The sequence below is a fragment of the Camponotus floridanus genome, unplaced genomic scaffold (assembly GCF_003227725.1).
Source record: "Camponotus floridanus strain SB8 unplaced genomic scaffold, Cflo_v7.5 scaffold4, whole genome shotgun sequence".
Lineage (NCBI taxonomy): Eukaryota > Metazoa > Arthropoda > Insecta > Hymenoptera > Formicidae > Camponotus > Camponotus floridanus.
The window spans coordinates 1,746,052-1,759,873 of NW_020229547.1; the positions used below are offsets into that span (position 1 = coordinate 1,746,052).

The 13,822-nt window shown below is 32.7% G+C and overlaps 1 protein-coding gene across 2 annotated transcripts in view; it reads right to left on the reverse strand.

The window, feature by feature from the left end:
* LOC105253013 (1-phosphatidylinositol 4,5-bisphosphate phosphodiesterase epsilon-1) overlaps positions 1 to 13,822 on the reverse strand; it is a 120,214-nt gene that overhangs the window by 2,311 nt on the left and 104,081 nt on the right. For both annotated transcript variants that reach the window (XM_011260747.3, XM_025411418.1), the window contains 12 exons: positions 11,340 to 11,567; positions 10,763 to 10,990; positions 5,819 to 6,279; positions 4,799 to 5,102; positions 4,470 to 4,672; positions 3,858 to 4,156; positions 3,264 to 3,490; positions 2,654 to 2,881; positions 1,977 to 2,201; positions 1,588 to 1,891; positions 950 to 1,304; positions 256 to 579 (listed from right to left, as the gene is read on the reverse strand). In XM_011260747.3, the coding sequence (XP_011259049.1) occupies positions 256 to 579; positions 950 to 1,304; positions 1,588 to 1,891; positions 1,977 to 2,201; positions 2,654 to 2,881; positions 3,264 to 3,490; positions 3,858 to 4,156; positions 4,470 to 4,672; positions 4,799 to 5,102; positions 5,819 to 6,279; positions 10,763 to 10,990; positions 11,340 to 11,567 (3,386 nt within the window). The remainder of the gene's footprint in view (positions 1 to 255; positions 580 to 949; positions 1,305 to 1,587; positions 1,892 to 1,976; positions 2,202 to 2,653; positions 2,882 to 3,263; positions 3,491 to 3,857; positions 4,157 to 4,469; positions 4,673 to 4,798; positions 5,103 to 5,818; positions 6,280 to 10,762; positions 10,991 to 11,339; positions 11,568 to 13,822) is intronic.

The window sequence follows — 13,822 nt, forward strand, 5'->3', positions numbered from 1 at the left end:
ATTATTAATTATAATTTAGATATAAAATACCTTAGAAAAATACCTTTATATGTATTTTTTCTTTAATTTTTAGACATCTATATATTTATTTAAATTGATCGTGAGAATCACTAATCGATAATTGAAAAATTAATCAGTAAGAATGATTTAGTTTTATTAATAAACAAGCGATTTAATTTCCATACAATTATTAAAATTGATCTTTATTATATATCTTTATACAAATTTAATAAAAAATATAATATGTGAATTTACCTGTACATCATGTGTCCCTTGTCCCACATCACCGAGGGCTTTCTAACGTATCCACATTGCCCATTTTGCTCAAACATAGCTGCGTTCAAATTTAATCCCGCGTCATCGGTTTGATAATTCAACGCGACCATCTGAATTCCGAAAGCCCAAAATATTACAGGATTGAAATTTGTGGAATCGATACGCATTCCTGCAGGATACGTTCGGATCAGTTGAGTTTCTGCATGGGCGACTACACCTAACGGTTGCTTCCTACAAATCTTTTTCGCCGTGCTCTCATTCAAAGATGAGCATTGGAAGCAGGCTGGCACTCCGCGAGTGGATCTAATAACACGAAAATAAAAAAAACATTTTATATCTTCCGTATCTACGTGAATATCCTCTTTGAACAATATCTATTGCCGAAATGTGATTTGCAAAATAATAAATAATAAATAATATATGTAATTGAATATATAAAAAATAATATATGCAAGGAGAAGAATTTTATTCTAAAAAAAAATTATATAATGAAAAATGTAGAAGTGACAAAAAAGTACCTCAAGAAATGCTAAAAATAAGTGGAATATAATTTATCTACATATTTGCAAAGAAAATTCTCCGAAAAATATATGAAAAATGTGAAAATATGAAAGATTGTTGGCATATATTCGGATTTGCCAGTTAAGCCCATTTATTCCGTTAAGAAACTGACCTGAAGATATTATCGATGTTGCTACCACCGCTCGCGATTGAGGCGGATGTCGAAAGAGATTGCGGCGATCCTGAAGAAGATGCTATACTGCTGGGCCCTATACCGGCGATACTGTGCCTCTGAACCGGTCCCGAGTGCGACGGATGTCGTATTTTCCCTGGCACGGCTGTCCCAGGCGCGGTGTTCAATCCGCGAAATTTAATCGCCTGCAGATAAACCACCAGATCCGACAACTCCTTGGCTATCTGACTGCTCTGTTTTTGCGATTTGTCATCCACTGCTGGATCCGATTTTAAACGACTGTGCGGCACTTGGCTGCCGCCTAGATACCTCTCGTAGCTCGAGATTGAGTTATCTGTAAATTATCAAATGGTTCGCCATAAGTTTTTTATAATTATGGCAATTGCTATCATTTCTGAAATTGGAATTCGAGAGAAATGTATTTGTGTTATGTAACTTCGAGATAAACGGTTTATTAAATAGTAGCATGTAAAGAATATTTAGGTCTAAATCAAGAAAAGGATTAAGAACGAATTAGGCTTTCTGATATTTTTTGGAAAAACATAGATCTACTATCGATTAGATTTTTTCAAGTATTTACATTTCAATATTGATAATATATTGTCTATTATTTTTACCATCGATATTATCGTCCTCATCGTCATCCTCTTCGTCGTCCTCATCCTCGCTAAAATACTCGACGACCGATGTACTGCTCACATCTGTTCGCATTTGCTTCATGGAGGATGCACGATCCGACATGAGCATCTTCCCGCGATGACTGAGAGGCGTATGCGACAATGGCCCAGTAGGGTCGACCACTAGTTTCTTATTTTTTATCAAAATTCGATAACGAAGCTGCGAAGGTGAAGGCAATTGCGGATCATCACTGAAGTCGGATTCGAAGAGAAATTTTGTCACCAATTTCTCGCCAAAAACGGACTGAAACGACGTATTCCTTGGTTATAATTTGCACTTATAACGATGATCGAGAAAATAATTTATCGAAAACAATTAAAAAATATACCTGAAATATCTGAGCCATGCGAGCTTGCTGACTTGGCGAACAGTGGTTCTCGATGGAGAGAATCACGGGATAAGGGGAACTGACGAAGGCGCTTCGATCGATCGCTTCCACGACCGATCGAAATGGTATCTTGGTAGTGAATGTGTGACCATGATAAATTAACGGGGATCCATCGTCACCGTCCCAACAATCGAGTTCCACGCAGCGACATCCGGTTAAAAGCACCTATATAGATATTTATTAGATTATTACTAGCCATTATATTTTGCTTCTATTAATTATAATTTGTTCTGATAAAAATTAATTATTTTGCGGGACAGAATAAAAATTAATTCTCTAAATTATAATTTTTTTCAAAATTCCTAGACTAAATATTTCTTATATATTTGTAGAATTTTTAAGATGTTGAAAATGTTATTTGTTATCGTTTGAATTGTGATAATGATTAATTACATATAGAATCTTTACGTAGAATTAAAATATTCTTTTATTTTTTATTTTTTATTGAATACCGTACAAAATTATTAATAGTGAATTGTTATTAAATTGATTGCAATGAAAGAGAGCTATAATGATATCGAAGCAAAAATATTTCACACGTCCTTGATAATTCTACAAAATTTATCTATTATAATGAATAAATTTTGCAAAATTTAATTTTGAAAATAGCAATTCACCTGCGAATACAATTGCACGGAGGATTCTCCTTTAAGTTGATGTCCGGTCAAATAAGTGTTGTGGGAGCTAGCGATGTAATACTGCGACAGGGGCTGCTGCATCTCGCTTTCGGACGGTGTCGCGTACTCGTTCGGAAAGGCATAATTGTCCTTGTCCATCATATATCGCGCAAAACCCTCGAAAGACAAACACCATTGTGTGCGAAGAGCCGGGTCTGGTTCGTGCCTCTGAAATGAAAGCAAATAGACTTGATTGTATTAGGTCACATGAGCGAATGTATTGCAATGCAATGGTGGTCGTGTAAGCGAAATTGACATCTTCTATTTGTCGAACAAGACAAATTGAAATCAAGAGTGTCTCGAAAACAAAAAATCCCTTCTAATTATTTAGATATGAAAACACAGATTGCAGTCTTCAATGAAAATAATTTTTTTTCGCGAAATTGGATACAGATATCCAATCTAGTACGCAGTATATTAATCAGGATATTAATTTCGTATATTTTTAAAATATTAATTTCTGCGAATAGAGATATCGGAGAAATGAGATTAAAATTAAATTTAAAAAAAAAATGTGAACTCCTAACTTTTAAATCTAGTAAGCATTTACCTTAATAAGCGTTTTGATTTCCTCATCGCTCAATTTTTCTTGTTGTCGAGATTCCAGAAATTTCGTAAATGTCGCCAGAGTGATTACTTGAGATTTTGATGTGTCCACGCCGGAACAATTATTAACTATGCTTGCCGCCGCGACTGCATCGAAGATCTGCTTCTTTTGCAAATTGCTGCTCGTCTTATATTCATGACAGTCAATGGAGTTGTTTCTTGTCAGCAAACCTGGCACAGGTAATTTAAATATTGATTTCTCATTTATAGATAATAAAATATTTAAATATTTATTTAATTTTAATGTGGTTATGAATATTAAATATCTAAAAGTCATGTTTATATTGAAGTTAAAATCGATACGACAAATTCTGTTTTCCGAAAAATTTTTATATAATAAATTAATATATATTATAGTACTACAATAAAATTTGAAAAAAAATGTATATCCGATTTATTTGAAATTATTATTTTATAAGTACACTCAATTATAATTGATTAGCATTTCTGTTGTAACGATAGGGATCATCTATATGTTTATATTAAAATTTAATTTCACTGAAATCATATATCAGTATTTAATTCTTATCGTGCTTACCGATTCTTTGCGGAGTAGCGTCACTGGTCTGTCTGAGTACCGCTGGACGCATGCTAAAGTCTCTTAATGATCCGTCACTTTGGCTGCGGCACGTGATCGCTAATTGGCCGAATAAATCCCGCAAATCTTTCCTAGCTCGTAAACTGAATGATCGGAAAAGCGCGACAAACTCCACAAAGTTTAATTGCGTTTCATACATGATGGAAGTGGTGCGCGCTTTCACCTGCCAAGGAGCCTCTGACCCACCAGGTATACCACCGGATCCATTTTTGTCCTTTTCTCTGGCAACACATAACAGACTACGCACGCGTTATTCACATATGACCCATAATTTGAATAATTATATATATATATATATATATATATATATATATATATGTATATATATAATTTATTTATTTTAAATAAAAAAATATTTATAAAAATTTATATTGAAATAATATTTGATACACACATTTTTTATTATATATCTGAATTGTTTAATAAGTTTATTCTGTATGTTTCGGACTATATGTATATAAATTTATTTGTTTGAAATCTCTCTCCTTCTTTCTCTCTCTCCGATAAATAAAAAAAATTTCAAATGAATTTATTATTAAAAAAACGACGTACTTGTGAAAAGTGGTGTAAGGCAAAGAAACGATACGATCAGCGGAACCGGGCGGACTACGCGGTGGAATTCGGTCTCGACTAGCTCTTGGCGATGCAGGTAGGATCCTTGTTAGGGATTCTCTACTCCCCGTAATGTGACGAAGAGGTGTAGTCGATAGACTTCCATCCGAGGTCGAGGAGTCATATTGTTTTAGACTCAAATCCTATATTAAATCAAAAATTCTTTAGTACGATGAATATTTATTCACGAAAATAAAGTATGAATATTTCCGCAAACGAATGATTGATTTATATTTCATACAAGAAATGCGAAACAAATCTACACAAACCTTGGTTAAAGCATGTATATTGCCAATCGATTTCGTCTTTTTGCCTTTAACGTTTCGTCTGCGTAAAGTGCTACTGCTCGTTGGAGATAGTGTACCAACACTTTCTGTCATGGACCAATCGCGACCGCCGAAAACACGTATAGCATCAGCTGTTGTAGGCTGTTCCAAGCCTTCCATCGGTTGTTCGAAGTAGGAAAAGTACAATTGGAGGTATTTTTCTTTCAACCAGCGTGATCTACGATCTGTTAATTGTTGTTGTCGTTTGAGGCCTCGCAATATCCAGCATAATCCCATGTACCATATTCTGAAATACGGTGTATATGCGGATTACACATAATTTATGTAAAAAAATTGTCTACATATTATATATATAATTTATATATAATTTATATATAATTTATATATATTTACATAATATAATTATATATTATATATAATTTAATATAATAATTAACAAAAATTATTATTGTGTGAATTATATATATATATATATATATATATATATATATATAAAATGAATATAATTCAACAATAGTTCGTAAATTAAAGAGAATAGAGAATAAAGTTGCACGAAACGTAAGTGATATCAACTTGTTATTATTAATATGTAATGTATTTCTCGATAATGTACTGTTATACTGTCGATAACGTATCATTAATATATTATTAATGTGGCCAACGTTTTAAAAATACATTAATTATGCTAATGTATCTGCATTAATTGATTTATGCGTAGAATGAACTTTTATACAGAAAAAATTATTAAAGTTTACATGTAGCACATGTAAACTTTAATAATTTAACATTAATAATTTAAACATACTTGAGGGATTTTTGTCGTTCAAAAAATTAAAATTATATAAAATTCAAATTTTAAATTATTTTTTGTTTCTACATTAAAATAAAACGAGAAACATTTAAAAATTAATCACAATACTTGATTAATTTTCAATAGAACATTAAAATGATTTAAACAAATACTTCTTATGTGTATTATCTATTTTAGAAATTTATACATACTTGCTAAGGACGGGGGGACAAAGTAAGAAGATCAGTCGATTGTCCGGAAGATTCGATCCATACATGAGGCCGATACAGGAGTCGGAGCCTGGTAGGCCGTATCTCTTGCAGATGCTCCTGAGATCAGCCTCTCGGTCGCGGTCGCAGCAGCCGATCATTATCTCCTTCACCGATCCCAGATCAAGATATCCCTCTTCTAGAGTGACAGAAGCACAATCGGCTGGCTGCTGCGCGTATCTGCTAACTAGGCCTGCCGGGCGTACCGTGTCCTCCGGGTTCGAGGTCAATGAAAATTCTGTGAGAGCGGTACCGCCGACTTGCGCAGTTTTCAGGGGGCTCCATGGTGGTTTTTCCCAGACGAAGGTGCTGCAGGCGCGATCAACGCGTGCGAACACCAACGCCGTTCTCGAAGTACCACTTTCGCAATCCCAGTGTATCAAAGTCGTGCCGTGATGTAATATCTGAAATAGAGATATGAAAATTAGAGAAAGAAAATATAAATCTAATACATAGAAAATATAGATGTCGCAGTTTTGATATTCGATTGCTAGAATATGTTTTATACGTTACATCAATTTGACTGTCACAGATTTTTAAAGTTTGACAAAAGATAATTTTTTTAAACTTGTGTGAAATGAGGAGGAAATAATTCATCAGTAAAAGTATTATTCGTGTGAGATATACAGGGTGTCCCAGTTGTCTTCCGTCATCTTTCAAAGACAGATTTCTGGGATCATCTGAAAACGATTTTCCCTCAATGAAAATGTCGAGGCACTAATAATTTTCGAATTATAAGTGATTGGAAATAAGGGGTTTATCGTAAACTAATTGTAAATTTTGTAGAAATAAAATATTAACAAAATCACATTCTTCGATTAATTTTAAATAGGGTTTACTTTAGTTGAGTTTTAATTTAAGACTTAATTGCAAAGATATATGATGACAAAAATCGGGAACATGCAAAAAATGATGGCCTTCATTGACATTTTCGCTGAGGAAAAATCGTCTTCAAATGATCACAGGAATCTGTCTTTGAAAGATGACGGGAGATAACTGGGACACCCTGTATATTTGTGGTATTTATATTTATGATATTTGTGATATTTATATTTATGAATTCGTTCCAAATCGTTACTCCGCTGGTCTTTATACAATTAGATTTCATTGTCGTAATATTATTTCCAAAAATAGGACATAGGCGTCTGTGTTGTGCGGAAAATATAAATATATTAATTTTAGCGTGCAAGATATTTCGCTGCTACGAGGTCATTTTCGCAACTGCGTCACACCGGGCTCTTGCCTCAACAAAATATGTATTAGAGACGTTGTAGATGCATTTATAGCACTAATGGGACCTGTAATGCACTTATGGCAACGTTTATGCGGTCATCTCTGTCTTTTCTCTTTCTTTCTCTTTCTACTGAATACATTACAGATATTTATTACACATATATACGCTTGAGTGTATGCATGAAATCGCTTATTTGTCGATGGATAATTATTTGAATTCACATAACATTTCGATATATATAACACATTGTAATGAATACTGCATTTTAAATATTATTGAAAAAATATAATATAATAGATTGATATCAGATATTGAAATTTTGATGAGTTTAATGGTACATGGCAAAATTATATTAATATTTTACGTACAATTATCGCAGTTTCATTATCATAGAAACAGATGATGAATTTATATCTGTATCGAAACTCAATAATCGCCATTCTTTTTAGTGAATTTTAATTTTTCATGGATATTGATATAAATAAAAGAGAAAAATGAATATTTTATTAATTTAATTAGTTTATTTAATTTATATCGTAAATGCATCTCCGTTCATCTTTATTTTTATAATTTCGCCAAATCATCCTTTAGATTTTTGTTTGGCTAAAATATTTCTTCATTGCAGAATATTTTTGTTTAAATATTAGAATATTATAATTTTTATAATGGTTTATTAGAAATATGTTAATTCTAATGTAAATTTTAAAGTTTGGCATTCATCTAACTGTTAAAAATAACAAAGTATTTGAATATATATAAAATATTTCAAAAATATATATTTTAGTTTATTAATTTACTTTGAAGATGTGTGAATTGCCAAAATATATAACGTTAAAAATAAAATGTAGTTATTTTTTTAAACCAATTTTTTTAAAAACAAATCAATTCAGAATAAAAGGGTCCATTGATGAAAATAATTGAGATTATTTGTGACAATGAGTGACAATTATTAATATCACATACAGCGGCTATAACTGTATTTGGCTATTGCTTATATTTCTCATTTTGTCGATACTAAATCAATTATTTTTACGAGATATTATCAATCATAGAAGAATTAATCGGATGAAATTGCGTAACCTCTTCCTGAAAGCTATATATCTCACTCGATGGATCATCCGTTATGTATCTAGCGAAAAAACGCTGTTTAACAATTTAACAGAGAGAAACTCGGGATTATCGATTGTGCTGAAATTTCATAACAGGAGGATAACGAATTTATTCGTTATGAACCATTTTCTCCGCGAATATGTCATGTCCTATTTTTTCCTCTTGCCACTCAATTAACGCTGACAATTGGTGGCACGATTCAAAAGAATGACCCGGTTTTTCGTACTGCGTTACAACTTTTTTTCCCATCGGTCCCGTCAGTTTGCTTTTTTCTCCCTTGTTTCCTCCTTCTCTCTCCATATTTTCTCTATGTTCTCTCTAATTTCCGCGAGGCATACCAGGAGTATGGGCGTAAGGCCGGTCCCTTTGAAATCCTTTTGACGTGCGACAATCTACGTGCTGACGGTATCTCTTATCACAGTAGCACAGCATCATGAAAGCAACGTAACCCCGTGACATTAATACATATTTCGAAGCCATCCACAAGAGTAAGAAGATATCTTTATGCTGATACATCAGCATAAAGATATCTTCTTACTCTTCCTATCTTTCCATCATATTCTTATCCCACGCGTATTGATATTCTTTGATAATCTACGTTATATAATTTTAATGTACTTTTATACAAAACTGAATTATTTATCCCTTATAATTCCGATAATATACTGTATCATGAAAAAAAATATCAAAAAGTCGCATAAAAGATCAATATCTTGCCTTTACTTTCTTTTGTGATTTACATAGCTCCAACGGAAAACGATCTGAGGATCTCGTAGCATTGTATCTTTTCGGGTATTGATATCAAAGAAAAAAATGCGTGTTTATTTAAATTTCAAAGTCTTAGAATTTCATGATGAAAAATCGACAGGAATTTCTTTTGTGTCACATATACTTAAATAACAAGAAAATGTAAATCGTATTTTTCGGATCGTTTCTAATCGTATTTTTCGGACCGTTTCTAATAGTTACATAATTCTACATCGGTTAGAATTTACAATTTATACGTAATTTGAAAATTTTTAATATTTTCAATATTTTAAAATTTTCAATATTTTTTTATATTTTGTTTGTATAATATCAAGTTCAAAAAATTGATATTTTTAAAATTTTTAGATTATCATTTTTATCTAAATGCGATGTTATAGCTTATATATACGTGAAAATGTTAAGTTTATTTCCAGATTTGTATCGATTGTGATTAATAATAGACATGAATATGACCTGCTATATCTTATTTAACTACATGGAACGGTTTGAAATATAAAAGATCCTTCTCTTTTTAAATATGATATCGTTTTCCATTTGATAATATTTGAATTTTTGCTTTTCGGATATATAGATTTCTTCATGTTATGTATTAAATTCATTTTTATCTCGGAGCTAGCAAATTAGAATAGAACAATATAATTTATTTTAGATAGGAAGAGAGACTCTGATGTCGATATTTTCCAAAAAATGATAAGTATGTGATTGCTTTATAATGTCTATCGGAAGAAATTGCAGTTTAAAGGGTTATTTGCATAAAAGATAGTCTACCTTATTATCGCATAATTCATGCGATAATATTCTTCCCTGAGATATCGTAAACGAACGACGCTAGAATCGTCCAACGATTTTTTTATGATGCATAATTTACTAATTACGTGCGGAATGGCACATTGTTAAACGACGCGATATAGATCGCACGGAAAACCACGTCAATGTTACTGCACATCGTTATCCGATTCTACCGCAGCCGTAACAGAACGACGGGATCAAAAGCGTCGCCGACATCGCGTTGCATTGTGCAACAAATCCTGCGCGTCCAATATTTGCGATGCACTCCACGTGCAGTATCGCGATGTCACGTATACGAATTGGCAGTTTCGTTGTATAACGCAATGTCTCTCAGTTCCAAAACGATCTCAGACAGTGTGTGTGTGTGTGTGTGTGTGTGTGCGTGCGTGCACATACATGCGTATGCATTCTCAATGAGTAGTCTGGATGCGACATTGCGCGAACGAATGTCGCGCGTCATTTTAAAGCGGAAACTGCATTGCATTGTGAATCTTCGTAGCGTTAAGTGTTACGTGAAATTTCATTAAGTTGCAACACAGCAATTTGCCATACATTTCAAGTAGAATACACAAGAAATGTGTTTTAGATTTACTATTTTCGATTTCATAGTCTCCAATAAATTAAATAGAAAATTCTATCATAACTGTTTTTAATTCTATATTTTCTATTGTGACTTGTTATTAATTGTATTTTTTTTTTATTCTTAAAATTGTTTTTATCTTCCTTCGGATGCTCTTTAATCGATAATATGGTCTGAGTTATTATTTGAGTAAAGAGAAGTGATTACTTGGTTATAAAATGTTTATCTTTCGTTGTATTAGTAAAAATCTCGTATCTGTTTATAGAACGGAAATCGAAAATCGGCAATTTGTAAAAGTATTTATATAATTACGAAGCTGGCCGCGTATGAGAGATTCCTTTATGATACGATACCTACATATCGAATATGAAATGTGTAGATTATTTGCAGAATGCAAGCAACATACCTGCAGGAGATGGAGATCCATGCCGGTGTGTGGCGCGGCAACGGGAAACAAAGCGACTCCGTGATCGATCTTGATCGGTTGTACGGGCTTGTAGGAGTCCAAATCAAGATGATAATCGTTCTCATCGCATTCCTCTGCCATATATGTTTGCTCGATCGCGGTCGTGTGAACGCTCAGGGTGCGATGGAGGGAACCGGTAGTCGCGTCTCTGCCACGAGCATGCCGATGCTTAAAAAAGAAATTAATCCCTCGTTAGATTGAACATTTAATATATTACATTTTAATAGGTATTGAAAAAAATCACTGTAATAAATGCCAATGATATTTTTCGCTCTTTTAATAAATCTATTAATTGAATACATTATTAAAACAAACTTTTTTACATTACTGAAATCTAATATTGCATTCACGTAATGATATTTATTTAAAGCAAGCAAGTTTCGTTTATTCGAACATTTGCATTTTTTCTACTTATGCGAGTATAATTAGAGAGAACCGCGATTAAAGTAACGTTGCTTATTAGGATGATCTATTAGGAATCTTAGTGAAATGACGTACACTTTGTTGTTGGAGTTACCTTGTGAAAGAGGGCGACTTTGTCAAGAACGGAATTTGTGTCGTGTGTTATGGGGTTGTCCGGTTTGTTCAAGGAACCGCTTCTCGAACTCCATCCTGACGGCGTCTCTGTATTACTCTCGACGGCGATCCTGGCGGCCGGCGCAGACAAAGGCACGTGTTCTTGAGGTTCGCTTTCTTTAACGCTAGCACGTGGTGACTCGCGATTTTCTCTAAACTCGAAATGGGGCTGGAACATTATAAATCAAGACGATAAGTCATCAGAAATTTTTCGACTAAATATTTGCCGTGCATAAAATTTATTTGTATTATAAAAAAGCATTTAGCTTTGCGTTGTCCGGCAATTATAATTGATATAAAAACTGACATATAAAAAATAAAAAAATAGATATGAACATTGAAACGCTGTTAAAAACAGTTAAAATAAACAGTTAAAATAAACAAATTGTTTTTAGAAGAGAATAGAGAGATAAGCTTAGCATTTTGGAAAAAAATATTAAATTTGAATATATGCATATTTAATTTATTTCCGTGTTTTTATTTCCAATAGATATTAAAAATGCTTTGAGAGTAGTTTTGCTTTGAGTTAGTTTTGCTTTTTTTTACAGTAGGTGTAGTTTTTTTTTTTTACAATACTTTTTTCATATAGTATTTTAAATTCATTTTCGTATAATATTTTGATCTCTTTTTATGTTTATTCTGTACATTTTTATAAAATATATTATGAAAAAGGAGCTTCATAGAAATGAATTTTATAAGTTATTATCAATATATTTAAAGTGACTAAATTGCACACAAAATTATTGTGTAATTTTATGATGTAATGTAACGTTAAGAAATGCATACAAATAGAAAATAATTAACTAATAATAATAATAATAATAATAGAAAATTAACCAATAATAATAGAAATATCGACAATAATCGCGAGGCTATTATTGCGATATGCGTGTGAAATGAACATATGTGATATTACGTCAGAATGGATTAAAATGCATGATATATTCTATAACTACGAGAAGCATCTAATACATGTATAAATTCATCCGGTTTCGGAGTTTCCTAATTTAGATTACAGAATTTCGCAAGAATATTAAATTACGATTGCTATCACTACATACATGTTATTATACCGTTTCACACGATAACGACGCTTTGAAAGGACTAGCGAGACATTGTCATTTCAAGGATGCTAGATTCGATAATCCGAGTAACAAAGCTCTCTTTGTGTCTCCAAAGGAAGCTTGACTTTTGAAAATCAATAATTTAGGGCTTCGTCTCGAGATCTCGCACCCTCGAAATCTCGCGTGTTCATCGACACAGAAGCATTAGACTGCTCTTTGTAACACATAAGGGTTCTTTCGCAAGTGTAAATTCTTTAACGATATTAGAATGTTATGAGTGGCACTGAGAGAAACTTGATAATGACTTGTCTTATTTCTAATACTTTGATTTCAAGGATATCAGATTCGATCCGAGTAATAATGTTTTGTTTGTATCCAAAGAAAGCTTGATTTTCGAAAATCAATAGTTTAAGGCTTCGTCTCGAGATGCACCCTCGAAATCTCGCGTGTTCATCGACCGAAGCATTAGACTAGTCTTTGAATCTCGATAAGTAGTAACACATAAAAGGCTCTTTCGCAAGTGTAAATTCTAACGATATTAGAATGTTATGAGTGGCACTGAGAAAAACTTGATAATGTGACTTGTCTTATGTTTAATATTTTGATTCTAATACATATTTTTACTTATAGAAATGTCTCTACTATATTTCATAGACAGTGCAATAAAATTAATTAATTCTAATTGTTAAATGATCTGAATCTTTAATGATACATTAATAAAATTTCTCTTTTTGATATTTTTTTCTCTTTCGTATATCACGTATATCAACACACTCGTGAACATTTTAAAATTATTCCTTCATTTATTCTTCTTAGGAAAGAGATTTGTGAATCGAAGTAATACAAATAATGCGTATAGATAATTGTTTGCAAACTTGTTTGGCAAGCTAGCTTCTATAATGTGCTCTGATAGCAGGAACTTTAATGTGACTTATAAATTAATTATTATCCAATAACCTTAATATATTGGTATATTGTTCCACCTCGTCATAAAGTGATGCTGTTTCGCTTTATCGCGCCATGCTAATCCGTCGCTGATCGATTCACCGTCGAACAGCATCGTCGCTAAGTCGCGCGATCCAAATTACAAACATGCTGAAGCCCTTGGGAATACGCTTGAGAGTAGGATAATCCGAATACATCTTGTTCGATCTGCTCCCAGGAAGGAAAATACATTGGATGTTAATTTGGAGCCCTTGTGGAGAATATAGAGGAGTCTGCTCATCGCGTTGTAGAATTAAAACGAGCCGGTGCTCTTTTTGATCGAAAATCGACCGTGGCAAATAAGGGAGGCAAGCAAAATGGGAGAAGCTTAATGTTTGAAGGGTCGGGGATATTTCGTATCATAAAAATTTTTACT